Source organism: Saimiri boliviensis, chromosome 8, assembly GCF_048565385.1.
Source record: "Saimiri boliviensis isolate mSaiBol1 chromosome 8, mSaiBol1.pri, whole genome shotgun sequence".
Classification (NCBI taxonomy): Eukaryota; Metazoa; Chordata; class Mammalia; order Primates; family Cebidae; genus Saimiri; species Saimiri boliviensis.
In genome coordinates, this window is record NC_133456.1 from 14,755,564 (window position 1) to 14,777,505 (window position 21,942).

Genomic DNA, 21,942 nt, shown 5'->3' on the forward strand with positions numbered 1-21,942 from the left:
CGGGGCGAGATGCGGGGCAGGGGCTGCACGGCCGGGGAAACTGAGGTCCTAGTTCAGCGGCGGCCACGCAGAGGGGGCAAATGGGCCCAGAGAGGGCTGTGGGCCAGGGGAACGCTAGCCCGGCCAGACTGAGACCGCGACCCTGGGACGGTGGCCACGGCGGGCCGAGACGCCGCGCGCGCAAGCACACTCGGAGACGGAACAGCTACAAAACTAGGCCAGCTTTATTGCCGAGAAGGGAGAACCGGGGCCGCCGCCGTTAGGAATTAAGGCCACAGGCGGCCCTCGTGCTCTGACGAAACGGGGACTTGGAAGCTGGGGAACCCCGCCCCAGAGTGTGCAAAAAATGCCACTGCGGCCGCAGACGCCAGCGCGGGCTCTCAGGGCGGCCCCTCAGCCGGTGAGGGGCGGGACTTCCGCCCGCCAATCCCTGAGGGAGTGACATCTCCCGCCAATCCCTGAGCTGGGCAGGGTTGGGCCCCGCCTACCCCCTGGGCGGCCCACCCCGGGGCGTTCACGCCGACTTCTGGGCGGAGCCTCCCAGGCTAAGCCCGCTGGGTGCGGGACCCTAGCAGCCGGAAGGGTCGGGCTCAGCGCGCCTCGGTAGGGTTGTATTCCGTCTCTCCCGAGGACACCTGGGAGATGCGCCGCGAGGACCGCCACAGCCTCCGCGCGAACTGGCTGCTGCGCACCTGGTGGGGCGTAAGGGTTGGGCAGGGTCAACTGGGCCCGCCGCGCCGCGCTGCGTTCGAGGGCCCCCACACACTGCCGCCTCTATCCTCACCTCCGAGGGCTGCCCCGCGCCCACCACGATGAGCTTGCCGTCCTCCAGGCCCACTAGCACGTGGCTGCGCTCCTTGGTCACGGCCACGCTGCGGATAGCCACCTTCATGGTCAGGGGAGGCGCGGCCGGGAGCAGTCTGGAAGGGAGAAGGGATATACACCAACTTGCAACTGCGAGGGGGCTTTGCAACCAGCAGATGTCCCTTATCCCATATACCTTCTCTGTCCTCATTTTAAGGATGGCTAAATGAAACTCTGATACACAAAGAAATCTACAACTGTGGCTAATGGGAGGCCCAGGGCAAGATCTCCCCATGGGAAGACGAGGGGACAGGTAACAAACCTGGAAGTATGTACCCACAAACATGTATGGTGTGTGGGTTCCTAGGGGGAATCCCCCCTTTATCCTACCTACACCAGTGACTATCACCTTCAGGGGCCATGAACCCATAAATGGTGGGGCTTACGTGTTTAACTGGAGGATGTGCAGGGCGCACTGGGCGGTGCCCAGCAACACAAAGTCCTCTGTCACTGTCAGGGCTGTAGGCCGCTCTGCCAGGGGCAGTGAAGCCCGCAACTTCCCATTGACCGAATATAGGTGCAAGGAGTAGGTAGCCTGGAGGAAGCAGGGAGTGTCAGCAAGGACAGGATCCCAACTGCCCCTCCGTTGTTGCTGGGTGCTCCTTCCCCATACCTGGGCCCCAGGACGTTCCCACGCTGAGCTCTGTACCACAATCTGGCCTTCAGACCCCAGTGCCAGGTAAGAAACAGGTCCAGAGAATGTGGCACCCGGAGGCTGTAATGCTGCCACAAACTGGCCACGGCGTACAGTATGTATGATCACAGTTCCATCCTGCAGGAAGGCAACTTAGGGTCCTGAGCAGGAGTCTCTGGGCTCCAGAGGGATTGCCCAGCAAACTCACCCTCCCCAGGGCACATGCATACACACACCTCAGATCCAGACACAGCCATGTCAAGTTCGGTGCTGATGGCCACACAGCTCACGGCAGCCCCATGTCCATACAGGACCTGCACAGGCTTTGGTGCCAGCCCTACTGACAGACCACCCTGCGGGAGACCAGGGTTGGCTTAGGACTGGCTCCTGAGGCTCAGGAAACGAAGGCTTTGTCCAAGCCTAGAGAGCTGGAGAGTTACGGATCCCCTGACTTGCTCATGGTAGCAAAGGGAAGGGAAAGACAGGAGGGCAGGACTGGAAGGCCGGTGAGGGACGGATGGGCGGTAGGTCTGGGCTACAGGGACCTCGCAGAGCTGCCCACCAGGCACACCTGATGCAGGAGCCGCCACACCATGCATGTGGTGTCCCGGGAGCCTGAGATGAGGTAGATGCCACAGGTGTCCAGTGCAAGGCAGGTTACTACATCTGCATGGAAAGGGGAGGGTACAGGCAGAACAGGAGTCACATCTGCCCTGGCCAGCCTCAGAACCCAGCCCCACACCTCCGTGCCTCATTCTCTCCAGCTCCAAGGCTGTTCATACCAAGGTGGCGGCTGAGCTGGCTCAACAGCTTGCCACGGGACAGTGCAGTCACTCTCAGGCTGCCATCCCAGTGGCCACCACTGAATAGCAGCTTTCCGTCGGGGGCCACTGCCAGTGCTTGTCCACTCACACCACTGCCTGGTGCCCACGGGCCACTCAGCAGTCGCTGCGTCCTGACCCAGTGAGGGGATGGCAGGTGAGGCCAGGCCACAAGGAAGAGACCCAGGCCTCATGGAGCCCGGCCAGACCTTTCCCTTGCAGCTGGCCTACATTCTGATTAGGTAGGGGAATAATTCAGAGTACAGGGAATTTGTAGCCCACCCCACCCACAGCCCTGTCCTACTTGTGACTGCCCATCGTGGGGTCTTTGCTGAAGCTGAAGTAGTTGCTTATGTTGCGGTCATAGGGCAACCAGCTGTGAGTGCCCAGCAGCCCATTGGCACTCACGGTCACCTGCGGGCAGGAGGGGGCAGAGGTGGGTCAGGGGCAGAGGCAGAGGGGGAGTGGAGCTGAGGTATGGCTCTGCACAATGCACTTACCAACAGGTCTGGGGAGCCCTGGGTGATGAAGGAGTGGGGCTGCCGGTGGGGGACCAGGGCTAGCACCAGGGGTACGCCATCACTGATGACCTGAAGGGGCAAGGGCAGGCCCAGCTATGCCTGAGTACTAGCAGATTACATTCTCTGCTCCCTGAAGTATCATCTCTTCCTTTACCCTCAGCCCCCAGGGGTCATGGAGTAGGTGTCACAGACGCAGAGGTCCCGCCAAGAAACAGGCACAAGACTTCAGGAGGGCATCTCAGAAAGTGGGTGAAAAGCTGGGGCAGACCTGGAAGATCCTTCCAGAGTGTCACGCTTAGTCTCAGCCTTGGCCCTCCCACCCAATTACTCCTTGTCCCCCTAGCCCAAAGTCAGCAAGAGAGGGAAACCTAAAAAAAAGTCAGGCTTGGGGGCAACATTCAAAACAATGTTCCTGTCTAGGAAGGCAAGGGAAGGGGTCCAAGGACAGATCCCCTCCCTCCTGATTTCCCTAAGGCTTTCGGAGCTTGTTAGGTGAGTCAACACTTTATCCTGGCCCTGATGAAGAAGGCACCTCTCCTGCCCCCATACTCTTACCATGTTTGGCTCTTTTTCTAAGGTGCCTTGAAATCAGTGACCTTGATTTAGGATTCCCATCTGCCCCAAGTGGGTGGTAAGGACAGTGGGGTTAAACCCACTTCACAGAATGTAAAGTTAAGGTCCTGTCTTCCTCTCACCTCTGCGAAGAATGCCTTGAGTTGGTCCAAGTGCTGGAAGATGCTAGGTGAGTTAGTGTCCAGGCGTGCAAGGCGAAGGGCTGCTTCCTCAGCTGAGAGCCGAGTTGGATGTGGCTCCTGTGGATAAGTGGTTGGTGAGTACCGTGGCATGAGCATCCCTGGTCACTATCCTCTAAGCTGGTCTTACCTTCAGCAGCTGACAGGGAGTCTGTCCAAAGTTGCTGATAATGCCCTCCAGAGCCTTCCGTTCCCGCTCATCTGTCACGTGGTCCAGGTCTACGGCCCCTGGGAAGGCAGGCAGAGCAGTCAGGGCTTCCTGCGTGCCCTCTGCATCCGCCCCTCCTGGGCATGTCCTGGCCCCGACTGGAGTCCAGCGCACTGCTCACCCTCATAGGTGCAGTAATAGAAGACATTGAGGGCCTCCTCGGCAGCCGGTCCCCGCTGCTTGTATCCAAAGATGAGGTCGATCCACTCGTGCAGGTGTGCAGACACATACTCCGACTCCTGGGAGTGGGGAGGGGGCAGTTAGTGCAGGGATGGCTGACCCCCTCATGGCCTTCAAAACCCTGGCTGCCCGCCGTTTCCTGTGGTTGCTTCCTCACCAGAGCCTGGCGGTGCTGCTGGATGAAGTCCTCAGGAGAGCTGGCCCATGGGGGCAGCACCACATCGCCCACTTTCTCGTTGGTCAGCTGGAGGCAGCCCAGGTCAAAACCTGACACAAAGGACTAGGTCAGCTGTCTCCCTGTCAATCCCAACTGCTCCCTGGCTACTCCAGCATCTGCTCTCCATCCCCACACCTGCCCACCCCAGTGCCAGCGCCTCACACCTACCGTTCTGGTTCTCCAAGAAGTCAGGAAAGTAGAAGAACTCTGGGATGAGCTCCTTTACATCGGCGGGGCTCTCCAAGCGTGCCTGCCAGGCTGCCGCCACCGAGTGGAACTGCCGGTCAGAGCAGTCAAAGCTGGGGGAGGGGCACGGGGCCAAGGTGAGGTGGGGAGAATGGGGACAGGGAGGGAGACACTGTGGTTACAGAGAAGAAGAGAGCCGGGGTGGGCCCAGGATGCGGGGAGGACCAGCCTTCTCCCCTCGTCTGCCCCCGGTCTGCCCACCAGCCCCTGGGCCGCACCGGCCACTCTGCAGCTGGACATGCAGGGAGGTGAAGGGCTCTACACGGATGAGGTAGTGCATCACGCCTGCTGCATTGGAGTAGTGGGTGCCATAGTGGAACTTGTCAATGGTGCCCGCTGGGTCCTCAAAGCTCTCATACCTGGAGCCACAGTTGGGTGCGTCAGCAGAAGCCCTCGCCTCGCCTTTCCCTACCCGCTGAGCCCAGCCCTGCCCACATGCTCACTTCTCCCTCACGAGCTGGGCATGCTTGGGGTTCACCACACCGATGGGCTTAGACAGGTCCCGGAAGACGGCTGGGTTGCTGAGGTCCAGGGTTGGGGACACGTAGTCCTGCAGGACCCAGGGGAACTGGCCGCCCACCCAGGCAGGGGCTGTATGAGAGCCCTGATGGCCTACCAGCCCACCCTGCCCTGCCTTCACCCTCAGGAAAGCGGGCACAGAGCCTGCCCACAGGTTGGGAGAGCACCACTTAGAGGGATCACGGGGGGAGCAGGACACACTTCCTGGAACAGAGGCCAGGTGGGGAGGGGAAGGGAGTGAGGCTGGGGACCTCTAGGGGTTGGCAGGGAACAGAGGCCAGGTCTTCATTGGCACACCTACCTAGGACCAAGCTCAAGGTTTGGCCCACTGGCAGGTACCTACACTTGGGGGAACCAAGGACTGACAGGTCAGAGGGGCGGGGTACAGAGTGGGGCCCTCACCACAGGGTACTGAGACAGGTCATTGTAGGTCCGCCCCGCAATGGTGTTGAGTTGCATCAAGTACTCGAAGTTGGATATCTCACGCTGTACCCATTTCTGGGGACAGGGGCAGACAAGATGTGAGCCATCTGGGCTGTCCATCACTGTCCCCCAACTCAGGGTCCCGACTTTGCTTCCCTCACACTCAGGGCTCTCACCTGGGTAAGGCCTGAGGCACGCAGCATCTCCTGGGGGGAGCGGCTGCTTAGGTAGCCTTGAGAGGGGGGCCGCAGGCGCAGGAGCCACGAGTACACCTGGTTCCGTACCTGGGTGTGGGGTGGGCTGGGGCTGGGCTGGGGCCTGGATGCCTGGCTAGGAGATGAGGCTGGGGTCGTGCCCACCTTGCATGGGAAATTGAGGAAGTAGTTAGCCTGATCGATAAAGAAGAGCTCAAGTGCTGAACGGCGCAGATTGAAACGCCGTAGGTGGACCTCACGCAACTGGGCTAGTGGGCGCCGGAAATCATAGCCGATGCCTGTGGGGAGGAACAGCAGGTACAGGAGTCACTCACCCCAGCCCCTCCCAGACCTCAGCCGTTCCCTGCCATCCTCCCAACCCACACCAGCAGGACGCACCCTCCTCAGTCTCCACACGCTCAGTGCTGCCATCGTAGAAGTACACATTCTGTGTGGTGATCTCCAGCAGCCCTGGGACTACCGCCACAACTGTCACCAGCTGGCACTCAGCTGACAGCACCAGCTTCTCACGCTGCTCATCCAGTTCTGCTGCCTCCATCCTAAAGACCAGCACCCATCTCAGGCTCTAGGTTCTGGAACCCCCTTCTTCACAAGCCCAAAGGGCATTCAAGTGCCACTGAGTCATGAGGTATATACTCTTGTGACTCCCTGAGATGGGGAGGGGCTCTCTAGTGTCCGAAACCTACTGGTGCCAGCCTCTGTCCCTCACCTGCCACCCATGAGACTTCTGAATATTTTGCCAGGATGCCAACCTTTGTCCCATCCTCCCCTCACCCAACCCCTGCCCACTCCCTGGGTCCCCTTCCCCGTCTGGTTTGTTTCTCAGTGCTGTTCTCGGGTGCCTGGCTGTTAAAAGAGCAACTCTCAGCCCTGTTAGGAGACTCTCCCATCCCCCATCTGGCTTTGGACAGTCCCTCCAGGGGAATGTAGTCAGAGAGCAGAAGAGGACACGCTCAAGACCATCACAGAGGCATGTACATGTTGGAACAGACCCCTTGCCCTCCACTCCAGTCCAATCTCTCCAGGGCCCCACTCACGGGGTCTCCAGCGCAGCCAGCTCCTCCTCACCGAGCTGGTCCTCCTGCAGCTCCTCAGGTGGGGTGCTCACTTTGGCCTCTTTGGTGACTGCCAGAGGCAGCGAGGCCTCTTCAGTGGGTGTCAGGGGAACCTCACCTGCAAGGGGTCAAGGGTACTCAGCCGGAGCAATGCAGGATGGGAGATGGGAGAATCGAGTTGGACGGACTCAGCTCAGCACACTCCCTCACCCAGATTGTCGCGGAGGGCGCTGGCTTCCAGGTGAGGGTCGAAATGATGGTTGGGCACCAGCTTTAGACGCATGCGTGAATATGTCTCAGCACTGGACAGTTTCCAGCGGGGGGTGGGAGGGTCTCTGCAGAATGTCCTCCAGGTCATGGGTGGGTAGAAGGCTGTAGACACCCCCATCCCTCCCTGGCCCCACCCCAAAGGCAGTCTGGGGCTCCAGGTGGCTCCCTCCAGCTCCCTCCCTCCCAAGTCCCACCCCTCCTTGGCGACCCCTGCCCCAAGCCTGGCCCACCTCAACGCCCAGGCCCCACAGGGGCTGGAGAGCTGGCGCCACAGAGCCCCCCAGTGCAGCAGGGCCGTGGAGTGCTGCGCTGCCCGCTGCTTCAGTGCTGCGGAGTAGCGCAGCCCCTCCAGACGCGCCCGCCTCTGTGCAGGTTCCAGCACCAGCTCCTGGGGCAGGGAGAATAGGTCAGTCCCCTGGCTGCTGCCTGTCCTACCCCCGTTTCTCCACCTCGTCAGCCGTCCCCTGGGAGCATGTGTGAAGCAGCTTCCCATCCCCCTTGCTGGGTGGCATACCTGGAAGGCCCGACGACTCTGGGCGCGCTCCCGCTGGCGCCGCTGCCCACTGCTCATGAGCATGTCATAGCAGGCATTCCAGAAGCCGGACATAAGGTCGTGGCTCTTAGCATAGGTATCCATTTCGAACTGGGACATGGTTGGCTGCACCTGGATTGGGCAGGGAGAGGAGAACAGTGCTCGATGTGGGCCCCAGCCCCCATTCCTCTTCCTGGGCTCCCACCTCCAGGCACCTGTTTGTCGATGAAGTGGCGCCATTCGGGTGTGGCACAAAAAGCCTGGAAGTCTTCAAAGAAGGTGGGGCTGCCGTTGGTGGGTGGCAGGGAGGGCAGTCCCCACTGCAGCCCCAGTGGCTCATACGCACGGTCTAGCAGTGTGCGCACCAACGGCACCAGCCAGGAGCAGCGCTCTGTAGCTGCTGCAGCTGCAGGTGGGGGCCCTGCCTCATCAGCGGCTGACTCAGAGGAAGAGGTGTTCAGTGCCCGCCCCAGCGCAGCCTCCAGCTTGGAGAGAACATAGCAGGCCTCCTCTCGGCGGGCTGGCACTACAGTCTGTAGCAGCATGTGCAATTTCACATAGGCTTGGGCATGCAGCTGTGGGTGCAAGGGGATGAGTGGCACCCAGCCACTCTCGGAGCTCCCAACACCTCCCACGCCCCTGCCCCCATGCTCACCCTGTGCTCACCTGTGGGTCTTCCAGCAGGATGTAGCCGAGTACAAGCCGCAGGCCAACCTGTGCCATCTCACGGAGATCAGCTGTGCCATTGGCCAGGTGGGGCCAGGCTTCCAGGCGATCAAGCAGGCTGCATACACCTTCAAAGAGCTGCCACAGATGACAGGTTCCCAACCGACATCACCAGGGGAGGCCAGGAGTCCACGGAAAGGGAGCAAAGTAAAGTTTGAGCTGGGGGCCAGGTAGGGTCTGTGCACACAGGCAAGTCATGTGCATTCATGCTCACGCACCCGCAGCTGCACACATGTACCCACCCACCTCCCGGACCAGATGCCTGCTGGCTTGTGTGAACGTGAGTGTTCATGGGGCTCACGCCTGGGAGGTCGCACCTTCTCACTCCACAGCTCCTGGTTACCATGGCCTTCGGCACACAGGAAGTCCTGCAGCAGACGCAGCAGCCAAAGCGCCTGCTGGGTGAGGCTGGCCAGGACCCCGACAGGGGCCTCCTTGATGTCGGTCAGGACTGACTCCAGCATCATCTCCAGGAGGCTGGCGGGTAAGTAAGGAACTCAGGAGTCTACCTGATGGTCTTCCTTCCTTCCCCCAGGGCTCCCTGAAGCCTCTCCCCCTCCAGACTTGCCCTCTCACCTGCGCTTGATGCAGTCTGGCGGGCGTACAAGCGTGGCTGAGGCCCCTAGCTGGGTAAGCACCGAGAAAACCTGGCCACGCTCCCGCCAGGCAGCCTCATCGCTGCCTTCCACGCCTCGCCATGTCACTGAGAACAGCACGTTGGTGAGCAGGTTGCACAACTCTTCCTCAGAGGTTTGCTGTGGGCACAGGTGGGTGGTGTGGGTGTGGCTTGTGGGCTGCGAAGGGAGGGAATCAGGCTGATGCCTACCCATCCTCGCTCAGCACCCCTCCTGGGGTGGCCACCCAGGAGGCAGCACATTTGGCTAAAAGCCAGCCTGGCACTGAGGGCCTGGAAGAACGGTATAGGGGTCTCAGCTACTACCTGAATTCCAGGGGGTCTCAGCTACTGCCTGAGTTCCAGGGGGGTCTCAGCTACTGCCTGAGTTCCAGGGGGGTCTCAGCTACTGCCTGAGTTCCAGGCAGAATCCTGGAGTCTTGCCAGACTTGGGAGAGGAGATGAGGCAGTTCACATAGAATGAGCAGAGGCCCATCCCCAAACCCAGAAGCCCAGGCAGGGCCATTGGAGTTTGCCGCCCTTAGACCCTGTAAGGTCTCTGCCCTACTGGCTCTCTTGAGGCCCTTCTGAAGCCTGGCTGGTGTCACCCACTGTGGCTCATCATGACTCGCCCTGTTCCAGGAGCCCTCTGGAAAGACAACTGCAGATGAGAGTTATCAGGGGACAGCAACAGGCCCGACCAGCAACTGCAACTTTGGTCAGACAGAGCCACACCTTTGGAGAGGCTACACTGCCAACCCTGTGTACCAGAAGTGTCCACCCTTGGGTGCCATGCAGTGGCAGAGGGTGGGCCCACCTCACCTGTGGGTTGCTGGTGTTGGAGGTATCATCCCCGCTAATGATGGGCTCTGGGAGGCTGCCATCCTCCAGCACATTGGAAAGGCTGGAGCTGTGACGGCCAGGGGCAGCAGGAAAGGGCCGCGGCCCATCCAGTGGGGAAGGAGTGCCCGGCTGGCTGGCTGGAGTAAGAGTCCCACTGCTGCCGCCACCACCAGTAGTGTTGCCTGAGCCTACACTAGCCCGTTCCAGGCCCAGGTCAAAGGGTGTGCAGAATGGGGAGAGAGCGTGATAAATGCCGTCAGGGTCAGGGCAGGGGGCCTCTGAGGGCAGGAAGACATCAGAAGGTTCAGCAGGTAACTCAGTGGGCGGCTTGGGCGGGGCTGGCTCGGGGGAGGTGGGTGGCTCTGGGGAAGCGGGAGCGGGACTGCCAGCCGTGGCAGCCTCCAGGACATACAGCCGGGTCAGCACATCCTGCCAGCCAGCCTGTCTCGCCAGAAGCCTCACGGCATCTGGCTGTCTGTAGATGAGGTGGAAGAGCTGCAGGCCAGAGCACAGCAAGGGAAGATGTATCCAACTGCCTGCCCCAGACCCTTGTCCAGAGACCCCTCGTGAGACAGGCAAGGCGAAAGCCAGAGGGTAGAAGCCACCCTCCCCCACCTCCAAAGCTTTTACCTCTCGTGCTTACCTGGCGACAGATTTCTAGGCGAACGCCAAGGTCAGCCTGGAGGGACAGCTGTACCACAGCCAGCAGATCTGAGAGGTTCAGGCAATCTGGGAGGATGGATTGGGGGGACCTGAGGAACTGACCCCCACCAGGAAGGGCAGGACCCAATTCTGGCCCCTATGCCACTACCTTCCTTCTTCCCACCTGCCTGCCTTGTTTTTCTGACACGTTGCCCCCTCCACTTGGCCCTAACCAGGTTGTACCTGCCCCCAGGAACAGCTTGTAGAGGCCCTGGCAGAGCTGGGGGGAAACAGTCCCCTCAGGCAAGCAGGCAACTAGACCCTGGAGACCACACTCCCGCAGCCGGAGGCGCTGGCGGCTCCGCTCAGGTAGCCGCTCGTTCTGCTGCAGTCTGTGCAGGATCTGTGTGGGGTCATCGGGGGACTGTCATCATGGGGAAGGAGTTACTGTAAGAGGGGAAGTCACTGTGCAGGTGTGTAGCTCAAGAGGCCCTTGAAGGCAGCTTCATCTGCTGGCCCAAGGCCTGCTGTGCCTCGCTGGACCCCAGGCAGGGGCCCCAGTGAATGGGATACCAGGGGAAGGGGTGGGCTGGGTGTACCTTGCAGACTCGGTCAGGCAGCAGGGGCAGTGACCCTGGCCTCACCAGCAGGGCCAGCAGCACTTCGAGGTTCCCTGGATCCAACAGAAAGATAGCCAAGGACTCCTGTGCTAGGGAGCCCTGCAGCAGGGCCAGCAGCAGGTCCAGTGCACCCACCACCTGGAGATGCAGGGTCTTACACTGTGACAGGACCCCACGCAGCCCACACCCACCTCACCCAAGCTTCACCCTCTCCAACATCCAGCCTACCTGGCCATCATCGCCTGTGGCCACCAAAAAGCCCATCAGGATCTGCATGACCTGCACGTCATCAGCTGAGAGGCTCCGCACCAGGAACTCCCTCACCAGGCCCAGGAGAGAGGTCTGCACGGTGCGCAGGTCGTCAGCAGCCAGGGGGCGCTCCCGCTGCAGGCTGGCAGGTCAGCAGGCACAACCAGCCAGGTCGCGGAGAAAGGCAGGGAGGGAGAGTGGGTAGGTGAGTCAGAGGAGCGTACTGCCCGGTCCCCAAGGCCAGTGGCCACTGTGTCAGCCTCCCATGGCCCATCTGGTCCCACTGGGCTCACCTATAGTGGGTGCGCAGAGCATCTAAGATAAACTGGACACCGTACTTCTTCCGCAGCTTCTGTCTGTGCTCCCGAACTATGCTGGACATGTACTGGATGTGGCCTGAGCGGGCATGAGCGGGGGCTCAGGCCACCAGGCTGAGCTGGGCCCTTCAGATCCTCCAGGCTGGGGCCATGCGCCTGTCGGACTTCCAGGGCAGAGTCACAGTCCCCTCACCACACCGCGGCATTCTGGATTCCTATCAGGTGAGTCCCTCAGAGCCCCCAGAGCAGGGTTCTAACTTCTCAGTGCTCAGCTGCCCTGTGGCCGGCCCCTCACTCAGGCCCTCACACCTACCGAGGCGCACGGCAAAGTTGCTGAGGGTCCAGAGGTGAAAGTTGAAGAGCAGATGCTGGTAAAGCAGGTACAGGAGGGGCCTGCTGCCCTCTGCCGCCAGCTGCTCCATCAGCAGCTGGGCAGACATGAGCACATTCATGTCCATGGCCCAACTGGGGACCTGGGGTGGGACAGGAGCTGGAGTGAGGGCTCAGGCTCTGCCTGCCTGCTATCTGAGCTTCTCAGCTGCCACCCTTCCCTGTGCAGCCATAATGGCCATAAACATGGCCACCGGCCTGCTCAGAACCCTTTAGGGCTTCCTGCTGTCTCTGACATGCAAGCTCTCTGCCTGCTGTGCAGGTCCCCGCCCCAGCCTGTGCTGGCCCTTTCCCCAGATCCTCCAGGCCCAACCCTGCTCGGCCTTTCAAGGCCCCACTCAAGCATCACCTCTCCCAGGAGGCTCTCCCAGACTGACAGGGCAGCAGGTTCCCCCACTCAGTCCCCTCTGTCAGACAGGCTGACCATACCCCTAATCCCCCATGCCTGCCCCAACAGGCCCCACCTTTCGCAGGAGGGCCCCGATGATGGCAGCCCCCTGGCACTGCACCAGGCTCTCCTGGTTCACCACATGGCCCTGAAGGAAGTTCCGCAGCATCAGCAGAAAGGCGGCCACTGCGTTCCTCTCCATCCGTTCCTCTGCCGGCCACCAGGAAGGGGACAGATACACGTCAGGGGCCTGCCAGTGGCAGGGAGACCTTGGGCACTCCAACTCCCACCATGCCAAGATTCTCTCCCCACAACATGGGCACTAGGGACACTTACCTGAAGATTTACCCAGTGGGAGAAGCAGGCCCTGAGTATTGTGGCCAGAGGTCAGTTCAGGACCCACGAGGTCATGCGTTTCAGCTGGACCTGCCTCAGCCTCTTGGGGCTGTGCAGCCACTCGCTCCAGCAGGGGCAGCAGGGCACCCATACCCCCCACGCAGTTCACCACATCCTGGGGGAAGGGGGATGGCAGTGAGGGGGGCCTTCCAGCCAGTTTCTTCCCCTACTCCACCCCAGCAGACCACCCAGAAGGGAAGTTTTGCTCTCTCGAGCTGGACTGTCCAAACCCTCCCCAGACACAGCGCAGCTCTCCAGCTGGCTCCGAACACACGTGTGCCCCATGCTCATGCCTCCTGCACACAGCGCCCACACATGCTCACAGACCTTCACATCCCAGGTCTCCACTCTGTGGCCCGTCAGGCGGCCATCGAGCCCATGACTGGGGGACAGGTCCAGGCAGATGTTGTTCTTACAAGCCTAGGGATAAGGGAATGGGCAGGTGGCCAGGGCCTGAGGGAGGAGGGGGTGGCAGGCAGAGTGTGGGAGCTGGGGAAGTAGCACGGTCGAGCCAGTCGCTCCCCCAGGGCCCCCAAATACCTGAGGTGAGTAATGGAGGAGCAGCTTGGTGCTGAGCTCATGTAGCTCCCCCTCAGGCTTGAAGGGTGCCGTCTCATTGGGCCCTGCGGGGTAGGCAGGGGGCTTCAGACCTTGCTGCGCCTCTGGCCAAACCCTGTCCAGAGCCTGCCTGACCAGAGGACAGACCCCCAGAGATGCCTTCTCCCGCTGGACTCCTAGCTTCTGGCCTGGGGCAGAGGTGGAGGGTGCTGCATACCCAGGATGCATAGGGTCCGCACAGCTGCTGCCTGCAGGGCTTCATGGAAGATGGCCACAGCCCCCAGCTCACCCTCCAGGGAGGTGGGGCTGCCCCACCGAGTGTCCTGGGTGCCTGCGAGGGTAGAGTTGATGCTGCCCTCTTGCAGGGGGGCCACCAGCCCAGACCCCCAGCCAAGCCCCGTGGAGGCTGGGACTGACTGGGAGCGGGCGAGGGTGGGGTGACTGCAGGCCAGGGTGGCGGGGACTGGTGGTGTGGGCAGCCCTGTGGTGGTGGTGGTTGTGCGGTGCCCAGCAGAGCCGATACAGCAGGAGGAGAAAGGCTGTGGGGCCAGGATTGGGGGCGCGGTCAGTTTGCAGCAGAACCTGGGGCTCCACCTACATCCACTTCCTCACGATGACCCCCAGGGCTGCACGGACCCCAGCGGCTAAGGTCTGAGGCCCTTGGGGGAGCATGGGACACAAGGGTTCCAGCCACACACGGCCCACTGTGTTCCAAGTCTCCCCACCTACCCAAGGCCTCCCCAAACCTTGCTTGGCATACCTCACTGAGGGAGGGGCATCGAAGGGGTGCTGTCTTGACCAGCAGGCCGTCTTTGTAGACGTGGACCAGGTTCTGGCTGAAGGGCCGTCGCCCAGGCACGTGGATGATAGCCACGCAGTGCTGGAACAGAAGCCTCACATTAGGCCATACCTGGGACTCAGCAGCCCTCTCTCTACTGGGCCACATGAAAGGGATAGGGTCTTACCCAGGCAGAGTCGGCAAAGGACACTTCGGGCAGACTCATGGTCAAGTACTCCTTCCGTGTGCACACAGCCACCACCAGGGTCCCGGCTGCCGTGAAGAAGGCCTCAAACCCTGAGCCGCTGCTGGTGAAGAAGCTGGGGGCAAGCGAGCCAGTTATGTCTGCTTGTTCCTGCTCACCCCGGCAGGAGGTCCCTGGCCCCTGGCAGTCACCCACCTGTACAGCTGCTTTCGCTGGAGTGGTTGGGTGGGGGCAGGTGTAGGTGCTGTATCCATAGGGTGCAGACAGAGCCAGGCATGAAAGGTGAAGCCAGGCCCTGGCCATCGCTGCACAGGGGGTACCATGATGCCTGCCATGCTGGGCTTGAGGTCAAAGTAGCGCAGAGCGCGTGCAGGACCCTGGTGCCTGGCCATGCCTGATAATGCGCGGATGACAGCACCCGCGTGTCGGGCTTTTCCAGCCTCAGCTCCGCCTGGTTCCGAGTCCAATCCTGGCGGGGGGCGCAGCAGGTGACGCAGTTCCATGGGCCTTAGTGACACACGGCCCAGTGCTTGTAGCAGTGCCAGCAGCTGCTCTTGGCAGCGGGCCCCCAGGGCTAGCCCTGTGCTGAGTGTCTCCAACAGGCATGCCACCAGGCCCGCCTGCACGCAGGTGGCACGGCTGGCAGGGCAGCTGTCACAGAGCCACCTGAGGCGTTGTGCTAGGAAGAGCCGCAGCTCAGCGGTGGGCAATGACGGCAGCCACTGCACCAGTACCAGTACCGGCTGCTCGTTGCAGATTGGTGGAGGTGGGCACATGCTGTGGTCACCCTCCACTGCCTGTGGGTGGAGAGAGTGACAGTCCCTGGTCAGTTGTCAACTGACCCCACCCTACCAACAGTGGGACTTTCTGGCTCCATTTTCTCGCCTGCAGCAGTGGTCAGCAACATGGCCTACCCCATCCTGCCCACAGGTTGTGTGTGAGGCTCAGGAAAGTCAGATGGGCACGGATGACCACCACCACTACTACTACTAGTCCTGAGGCCCTGTCCTCAACCTTAGTTTTCAGCCTGTGTTGACCTAACCCCTAACGCATGTTCCTAAGATAATCCTGGGACTGGGTAACATGCAGTTGCTTCCAGGACCCTAAGGCCAGAATCCTCATTCCAGGGACACTGACATACATGGCCAGGCCACACTACATACTGGCCACAGTCAACATGGTCCCCAAGATGGAGAGCTCCCCATCTGTGGTAACCCTGACTCAGTTCTTGTTGCCTTTGGAACCCTGGTCCCGAGCCCCTTCCCTCACCATGTTGAGCAGCTCTTGCAACAGCCGATGGGTCGGGGGGCCATGGCTCTGCAGAACTTCCTGCAGGTGAGGGTAGCCGATGCGTTCCTTAAACACCTCCTGTGTAAGGTAGTATGGGGAAGAAGTGAGCATACACATGGGCTCCAGTGCAAACTCAGACCCCCTGGAAACGCTGGAGGGGCATGTTTTGGGGTCCCCTTGTGTGGCTCTGCCTCTGGGTCACAGTGCTGGCAGGGGGTGGGCTGCAGAGGGATGGGGGACATGAGTCGGTGTCAAGAATGCTGTAGATGGCAATGGGCCTACAAGTGTCCATTCCCATCCAGCCCAGCCTGATAGAGGATATGCAGCTCCCAGTTAGCCTAGGGCAGGGCAGTCACCTCCCAAGCCACTCGCTTTGCTCCAGGGAGCAGGATTCTTATAGCCACCGGCCAGGCCTGTTCTGGGGATGTGGGCACTGGAACTCCACCCCACATCCCTACCAAAGCCGCAGTGCAGCAGCCTCACCTTGGCCGAGGGGGAGCCACTCATGATGCAGGTCAGCACTCTGACTACATGGACTGCAATGGCATCTGTGTCTTGGTCCAGGACCTTGGGGTGGGGAGGGGCCATCAGGAGAGGCAGGGGCCAGGGTGTCACAGCTGGCAGCCCCCTGCAGTAAAAAAAGGTGCAGAGCGGGCCGGGCGCGGTGGCTCACGCCTGTAATTCCAGCACTTTGGGAGGCCGAGGCGGGTGGATCATGAGGTCAAGCGATCAAGACCATCCTGGTCAACATGGTGAAACCCCATCTCTACTAAAAATACAAAAAATTAGCTGGGCATGGTGGCAGGTGCCTGTAATCCCAGCTACTCAGGAGGCTGAGGCAGGAGAATTGCCTGAACCCAGGAGGCGGAGGTTGCGGTGAGCCAAGATCGTGCCATTGCACTCCAGCCTGGGTAACAAGAGCAAAACTCTGTCTCAAAAAAAAAAAAAAAGGTGCAGAGCCGGGTACCCCAAGGCATGTGGCATGTGCTGGATCAGCAACTCTGTCAGAGCACCAGGCCTTCTACTCCTTGCCCCAACTGCTGTGACCCTATCATGACCGGGGGCCCTCTCTGAGCAAGCTCAGCAAGACCCACTCTGACAGAGGCCTGGAAAGAAGCCAAGGCTGGGAAAGGCCTCGCTGGGACAGATCAACGGTGGACCTTCTCACTGTACCCTCCAGTCCCCCTTTCTTTGGTAGAGTTAGGGCCCCAGCCCCAACCTGTCCCCCTGAAGCTAGACACATGAGTACAGACATGCCAGTAAGTACCCCATCACCCACAGTGATTGACAGGGGTCAGGGATTTAGGGACAATCAATCACAGGATGTTAGAACCAGAAGAACCTTCGAGACCTTTAAGTCCCACCTTGCCTCTTCCCCCTAGATCCAGGTGGGGACACTGAGGCTCAGCCTGGCTGAACCTGACAGCCAGAGGCATGCGGCTCTCTCCCCTGCCCCATCCTGAGGGGGGCAGGGGTTAGGGGGGCTTGGAGAGTTTGTCAGCAGGGACTAGGCTATATTTGGCTCCATGGGGACTTTGGTCCCGGCTCTGCCTGACTCCCTGAGTGATCTCAGGCATTGATCTTCCCTTTCCAGGCCTCAGTGTCTTCATCTGTGAAAACAGAGAGGAGTCACTTTGCCCTGCCTGCTTTGCAGAAGAACAGACATGCAGGCGCTCAGAAAATGACCACGTGCAGTGAACACATAGGGTTACCTCATGAAGACACAGGCAGGGTAGGGGCTCTGGAGGTTAGGACCCACAGGTTGAGCCTCCAGAAAGAGTGCCCACTATGAAGCTGCCAACTGACACCCTATAGCCTCCTACAGCTCACAGGCAAGGTGAGCCAGGGAGGGCATTGTCAGGGGCTGGGGGACACCTGTACTGAGGGTGGGTGCAAGGATCTATGGAAAGAAGTGGCCCATGAGAGAGACCCCCATCTCTGTGAGTGGCTACAGCCAAATCCTTGAATGTCTGGGCTTCTGTCTCCCCTTCTGAGAAATGAGGTGGGTGGCTGAGTTTCGAAGGTTCCTTCCAGCTTGGTGCAGCCAGACCCCAACACCCAATGAAACACCAGGAAGGGGATAGACCACTTATGTCCTGTTTCCTAGGATGGGGACTTGGAAGGCAGGCGAGACAGCATGGAGAACCCACACCCGTTGCTAGGCCACACCAGGCCTTACATACATCTGCTCATTCCCCCAGCTATAGTGCAGGAAAAGCTCAAAGAGGGAGTCCCAGGGGGTGTCTGAGCTGGTGAGCCCCAGGTGGTACCTTCTGGACATCGGGCTCAGTCAGTAACCGGGTAGCCAGGTCACTGTCCCCCTCAAGGGGCGCCCGGGCCTGCAGGTACAGCTGTGGGGAAGGGGGAGGCACGGGGTAGAGGGGGCAAAGAAGAGAGAGGAGGAAGATGGGAGAGGGCGGGGTTAGAGCAGGACCGGGGGCAGCTGCCAGGTGCCCTGCCCAGCACCAGGGAAGAGAGGGTGCTGAGCCCCCGTGCCCTGCTCAGATGGGCAGTCGGGGGGATGAGTGGGTGGGGAGCAGGCCCTGCATCTGAAAGCAGCGGCACCCTCCTCTAGCCCCTGTACTTGGGGCCAGGGAGAGGAAAACAAGGTGCCAGAGCAGCTCCCTCCCTTCCATAACAAGCCCCTGCTTCCATGGGGCACAGAGCTGTGCCGAGCCTCAAGCGCAGTCCTCTAGAGGCCCCAAGGGACAGGCCCTTGTCCATGCCCCACACCCTCCCACTGAACTATAGGCCATCCCATCAGCTGCAACAACCGGCCCCGTTCAGCCCATGTTTGCTCAGCAGCAGCCTGGCACCCATATGTGGCTTCACTAGCCTCTGGGTTCCAGACCCTCACCCCCAGGCTGGGCTCTACCCACCTTGCTGTTCTGGATGAGGCGAGTGAGATGTTCAAAGCAATTGTTGCTGAGGAAGGTGGCTTGCAGCACTGGCCGGTCTTCACATGCCAGCATCATGGGGATGGCGTCTGTGAAGGGTCAAGGGTCAGGCACTGCCCAGACCCCTCCAGGCAGCCTTAAGCCTTCCTTCCCATGCACCCAGTCTGGCCTTTCCATCATCACTTGGGCTTTCCCTTCATGGTACCCCATCCCCGAGTGCCTGGGAGCCCATACCCACCGAGCATGCTGACCCGGAGGGTGACAAGGGCCTCTTCCGGGCCTGAGCTCACACCAGCTGGCCAGTCGGCATTAAGGACATGGAAGTAGCTCTCAAGCAGGGTACGAAGCTCGGGGCCGCGGGGAGGGGCGCGGCTGGCATGCAGGACATGGACTGCACCCACCAGCGCCTCCAGCGCCAGCGGCACTAGGTGGGGATCCTGGGCTGGCCCACGGCCCCAGCCCTGCACCACACTCAGCAGGCCCTGCACAGAGCCGTCACTCACAGCCATCTGCCCGTTCTCCTGCAGGTGTGGGCAGAGATGGGCAGTGGGCAAGGGGCTCACCCAGCAGAGAGATAAGGAAGGAGCCGCCCTCTGGCCCCCAGGCTCACCTCCCAGCCTACCTTTCCTCCCGCGAGGACGGCGCAGAAGAGGTGGATGAGGCGCAGCAGCAGTACGGGAGGCAAGCGGTCTGCATTCTGTAGGCTCTCTGGGAGGAGGTGTCGGCAGGGCAGGGCAATGTCACCAAGATTGCAGGGCTATAGGCCCAGGGGGCTGCACAAGAGGTGGGTGCCCGGGGGTGGAGGGAAGAGGGAGTGGGGCCACATAAAAGACCCAGTCTGAGGTAGAAGAGCTGGCTGTGCCCTGGAAGGTCTAAGAAGTCACGGCTGTATAGCAGAGGGTCTGAAAGGGACACAACCCTTCTTTGGGGGACCAAAGGGGAACACAGCCCAGCTCCCTAGATCCTAGGCCCCAGCGGGAGCACATCCTCCCTCCACTTCCCTGTGGCAACCAGGGCTTAGTTTCTCAGATGCAAATCTCTTGCTCCCTGACCCTGTGACAGTTGGCACTTCCTAGGCCGTGCTCTGGGGACTCTGCTGTATCTGCTATACTAATGCCACCTCCCCCCGGCCTATGCCTTTGCTGGGGACTTCTAGGGGCTTTCACAGCCTAATACGTAGGAGGCCCACCTGACCCTGAGCCAGCAAAGCTGGACAGGATGCCAGGCCACAGACTGAAACCCAGAGGGCAGAAAGGACCAGCCCTGGGTCACATGTGTGGGGGAGGGACAGGAGCAGGGCTGGGGCTTGATTCTGGTTGGATGGGTGGCGGGAGGCCTCCTTGGGGAATGGGCTTTTGATGGGAGGCCTGAGAACGCAGTTGGAGGGGAGAAGGCACAGCTTGGGCTAAGACCCTGAGGCAGGGTAACTGGTAGCAGTCTGGGAACGAGAGGACAGAAGCCAAGCTGGGCAGCAGGGCAAGTGGAGAGAAAGGCTGTGGGAGAAGTAGGATTTCATCTTGAGGGTGTCAGGTTGACATCAAGGGATATGATGAGAGAAATAAAATCCAGTTTGTTTTAATAAGAGCATCCGTGCTATGGGAAAATAAAGGCGGGGAGCTCCCCAGGGGTGCCTTCCCACCCGGAGCTGCTGCCCCCTCTCTAGACCCAGGCCCACAGCTCCATGGGTATCACTCAGACACTTAATATCCCAATAGGCCACCACCTTCTCACAGCCCTGCCCACCTTCTTCCAGGCTATCTCCCACCTTGAGCCCATCTAAAGTCCTGGCCAGTCTGCTTCCAATGAGAGGAGAGAGGGGACAGGGGGGAGGGTCACTAGGGAGAACAGGTTCATAGGACCACCTGTGAACAGGTGGCCATAGCTGTCCTGGGCATCAGATTCTCCAGCAGCCAGGGAGCAGCAGGTAGAGATACCTCTTGTGTCTCCAGGATGGGTGGAGACTGGGTGGAGGTTATGGGGACAAAGATATTGGACCAGAGAGTTTTAAGGTGGTCCAGATCAGAGGAGGGGACAAGTGGCTAGAAGGATCCAGGAGATGGGAGGGAAAGAGGGTGAGAAATCTGGGTGGGCAGGTTGACTCCACCCCTCCACCTGATGGGAGGACCTCGTTCTGGCCCAAGATGTCCTTTCTCTTCTCTCTGTCCCTAAACCCTGGCTCCATCTTTGGCTCTCCCAGGCCTGCGTGCAGCCACCACCAAGTGGTTCCTGTGTATGCCAGGATCAAGGAACTGCAGGAAGGGGCCTAGGTTTGGGGGCGGGGCCAGGTGGGGCCAAGGGGGGCAGGGGCGGGGCTTGACCTTGGAAGAAGGCTCTGAATTCCCGGGGCAAGGCAGCAGGAGGGAACTTGTATTTGCTCTTCTCCTTGGAGCTGATGACTTCCCTGGGGAGGGGGAGTATGGGTGAGGCCAAGTACATCAGCCCGGATGTCACCTCTTCTAGGGCCCAGCAAGGCCATCCTCTCCCCTGCCTCCTCTGGGTTCCCTGCCTGTGGGCTGGGTCTCACCCACTGCGCTGGCGCCGCCAGGTCTGGTAAGGGTCAAAGAGGCCCTCGCAGAGAAGCAGAGCATGTAGGGCCACGTTCTCCAGCTGGGCCCCTCGGCCCTGGGGTGGCGGGCATCCTTTCAGCTGCAGGTATGGGGACAGAAGGTTAGCCCTGCCATGGCTACTGCCTGCCTCCCCACATCCACCCCCTGCCCACCCCAGGTGGAGGCCACTTCACCTCTGCCACCAACTTGGTCAACAGTGCCAGCACCCGGGGTGCTAGCACCTGGCCCCGGTCCGCCTCTATGTTCTCCAGGTTTCTGGGGGAGTCAAGGATGAGAGAGCAATAACACACCATGCCCTTCCCCACCCCAAAGGCCAACAGTTCTAGGCCCCTGCTCGTAGAGGGGACAGCAAGGACACCTGCAGAGAATGATGAAGAGCTTGAGCAGCAGCAGGGCTTGCTCCAGGTCCTCCTGGTGCAGCTGCTCAGCCAGCACATGCAGCGCATCCAGGGGCAGCAGCGGGACCTCTGCACCTGCCTCCTCCGGCCTGCAAAGAGCGGGGAGACACCAGTGCTGAGGACCCCTCAATCTCCCTGCACGGTCCCTGCACACCCTCTGCGCAGATCCAGCCTCACCTTCTTGGCTCCAGAGAGGACAGTGAGATGCTCTTCTTGAAGGTACCTACGAAGGCCTTCAGCCACTGCTGCAGGTAACCCAGGTCCTTCTGTAGGCAGAGCAGGGGAATGGTTGGGGGGCAGAAGGGGTGCAGTAAACAGTGTAGTAAACAGGGGATGCAGACAGAGGTGGAGAATGCATGGAGGTGGAGGCAGGGCATGGACAAGGGGCTAAAGGCAGATGGTGGGTGTGGAGGAGGGGAGTGGAGGATGGGCGGGGGAGGGCAGGACACTGGAAGGTCAGCATCAGAGAGTTAGGTACCTACTGACCACTCTTCCAGGTACCCCACTGCTTCTCTCAGCCTTCACTCTCTGCTCCCACCTCCCTCATGCTTGCAGTTCTAGGCAGGTCTGACACAGCCAGGGGAGGGGCGTGAGCGGGATGTGGCTGT

General features: G+C 60.7%; 1 protein-coding gene across 6 annotated transcripts in view; it reads right to left on the minus strand.

Moving 5' to 3' along the window:
- Positions 1-513: 513 nt before the first annotated feature.
- The window catches only part of NBEAL2 (neurobeachin like 2), a 31,373-nt gene continuing 9,944 nt past the window's right edge, over positions 514-21,942 (minus strand). For 2 of the 6 annotated variants that reach the window (XM_074403954.1, XM_074403955.1), the window contains exons 2-54: positions 21,512-21,600; positions 21,295-21,423; positions 21,110-21,191; positions 20,894-21,015; positions 20,688-20,770; positions 18,992-19,077; positions 18,608-18,890; positions 18,352-18,458; positions 17,743-17,823; positions 15,956-16,039; positions 15,452-15,550; positions 14,378-14,979; positions 14,165-14,297; positions 13,960-14,079; positions 13,417-13,738; positions 13,182-13,264; positions 12,969-13,061; positions 12,582-12,756; positions 12,322-12,455; positions 11,781-11,940; positions 11,444-11,546; positions 11,130-11,292; positions 10,881-11,039; positions 10,525-10,684; positions 10,283-10,368; positions 9,619-10,134; positions 8,760-8,977; positions 8,501-8,660; positions 8,124-8,261; positions 7,673-8,032; positions 7,440-7,589; positions 7,156-7,313; positions 6,866-6,990; positions 6,638-6,773; positions 5,979-6,139; positions 5,562-5,878; positions 5,365-5,460; positions 4,887-5,011; positions 4,662-4,802; positions 4,366-4,496; positions 4,138-4,247; positions 3,922-4,039; positions 3,723-3,820; positions 3,536-3,652; positions 2,820-2,909; positions 2,624-2,733; positions 2,281-2,453; positions 2,070-2,164; positions 1,735-1,851; positions 1,478-1,636; positions 1,251-1,399; positions 785-920; positions 514-692 (exon numbers count right to left, since the gene is read on the minus strand). In XM_074403954.1, coding sequence (XP_074260055.1) covers positions 591-692; positions 785-920; positions 1,251-1,399; positions 1,478-1,636; positions 1,735-1,851; positions 2,070-2,164; positions 2,281-2,453; positions 2,624-2,733; positions 2,820-2,909; positions 3,536-3,652; positions 3,723-3,820; positions 3,922-4,039; positions 4,138-4,247; positions 4,366-4,496; positions 4,662-4,802; positions 4,887-5,011; positions 5,365-5,460; positions 5,562-5,878; positions 5,979-6,139; positions 6,638-6,773; positions 6,866-6,990; positions 7,156-7,313; positions 7,440-7,589; positions 7,673-8,032; positions 8,124-8,261; positions 8,501-8,660; positions 8,760-8,977; positions 9,619-10,134; positions 10,283-10,368; positions 10,525-10,684; positions 10,881-11,039; positions 11,130-11,292; positions 11,444-11,546; positions 11,781-11,940; positions 12,322-12,455; positions 12,582-12,756; positions 12,969-13,061; positions 13,182-13,264; positions 13,417-13,738; positions 13,960-14,079; positions 14,165-14,297; positions 14,378-14,979; positions 15,452-15,550; positions 15,956-16,039; positions 17,743-17,823; positions 18,352-18,458; positions 18,608-18,890; positions 18,992-19,077; positions 20,688-20,770; positions 20,894-21,015; positions 21,110-21,191; positions 21,295-21,423; positions 21,512-21,600 — 8,244 coding nt within the window. In that variant the 3' untranslated portion in view covers positions 514-590. The remainder of the gene's footprint in view (positions 693-784; positions 921-1,250; positions 1,400-1,477; positions 1,637-1,734; positions 1,852-2,069; positions 2,165-2,280; positions 2,454-2,623; positions 2,734-2,819; positions 2,910-3,535; positions 3,653-3,722; positions 3,821-3,921; positions 4,040-4,137; positions 4,248-4,365; positions 4,497-4,661; positions 4,803-4,886; positions 5,012-5,364; positions 5,461-5,561; positions 5,879-5,978; positions 6,140-6,637; positions 6,774-6,865; positions 6,991-7,155; positions 7,314-7,439; positions 7,590-7,672; positions 8,033-8,123; positions 8,262-8,500; positions 8,661-8,759; positions 8,978-9,618; positions 10,135-10,282; positions 10,369-10,524; positions 10,685-10,880; positions 11,040-11,129; positions 11,293-11,443; positions 11,547-11,780; positions 11,941-12,321; positions 12,456-12,581; positions 12,757-12,968; positions 13,062-13,181; positions 13,265-13,416; positions 13,739-13,959; positions 14,080-14,164; positions 14,298-14,377; positions 14,980-15,451; positions 15,551-15,955; positions 16,040-17,742; positions 17,824-18,351; positions 18,459-18,607; positions 18,891-18,991; positions 19,078-20,687; positions 20,771-20,893; positions 21,016-21,109; positions 21,192-21,294; positions 21,424-21,511; positions 21,601-21,942) is intronic. The other 4 variants (XM_074403956.1, XM_074403957.1, XM_039477413.2 and 1 more) reach the window with 3 other exon arrangements.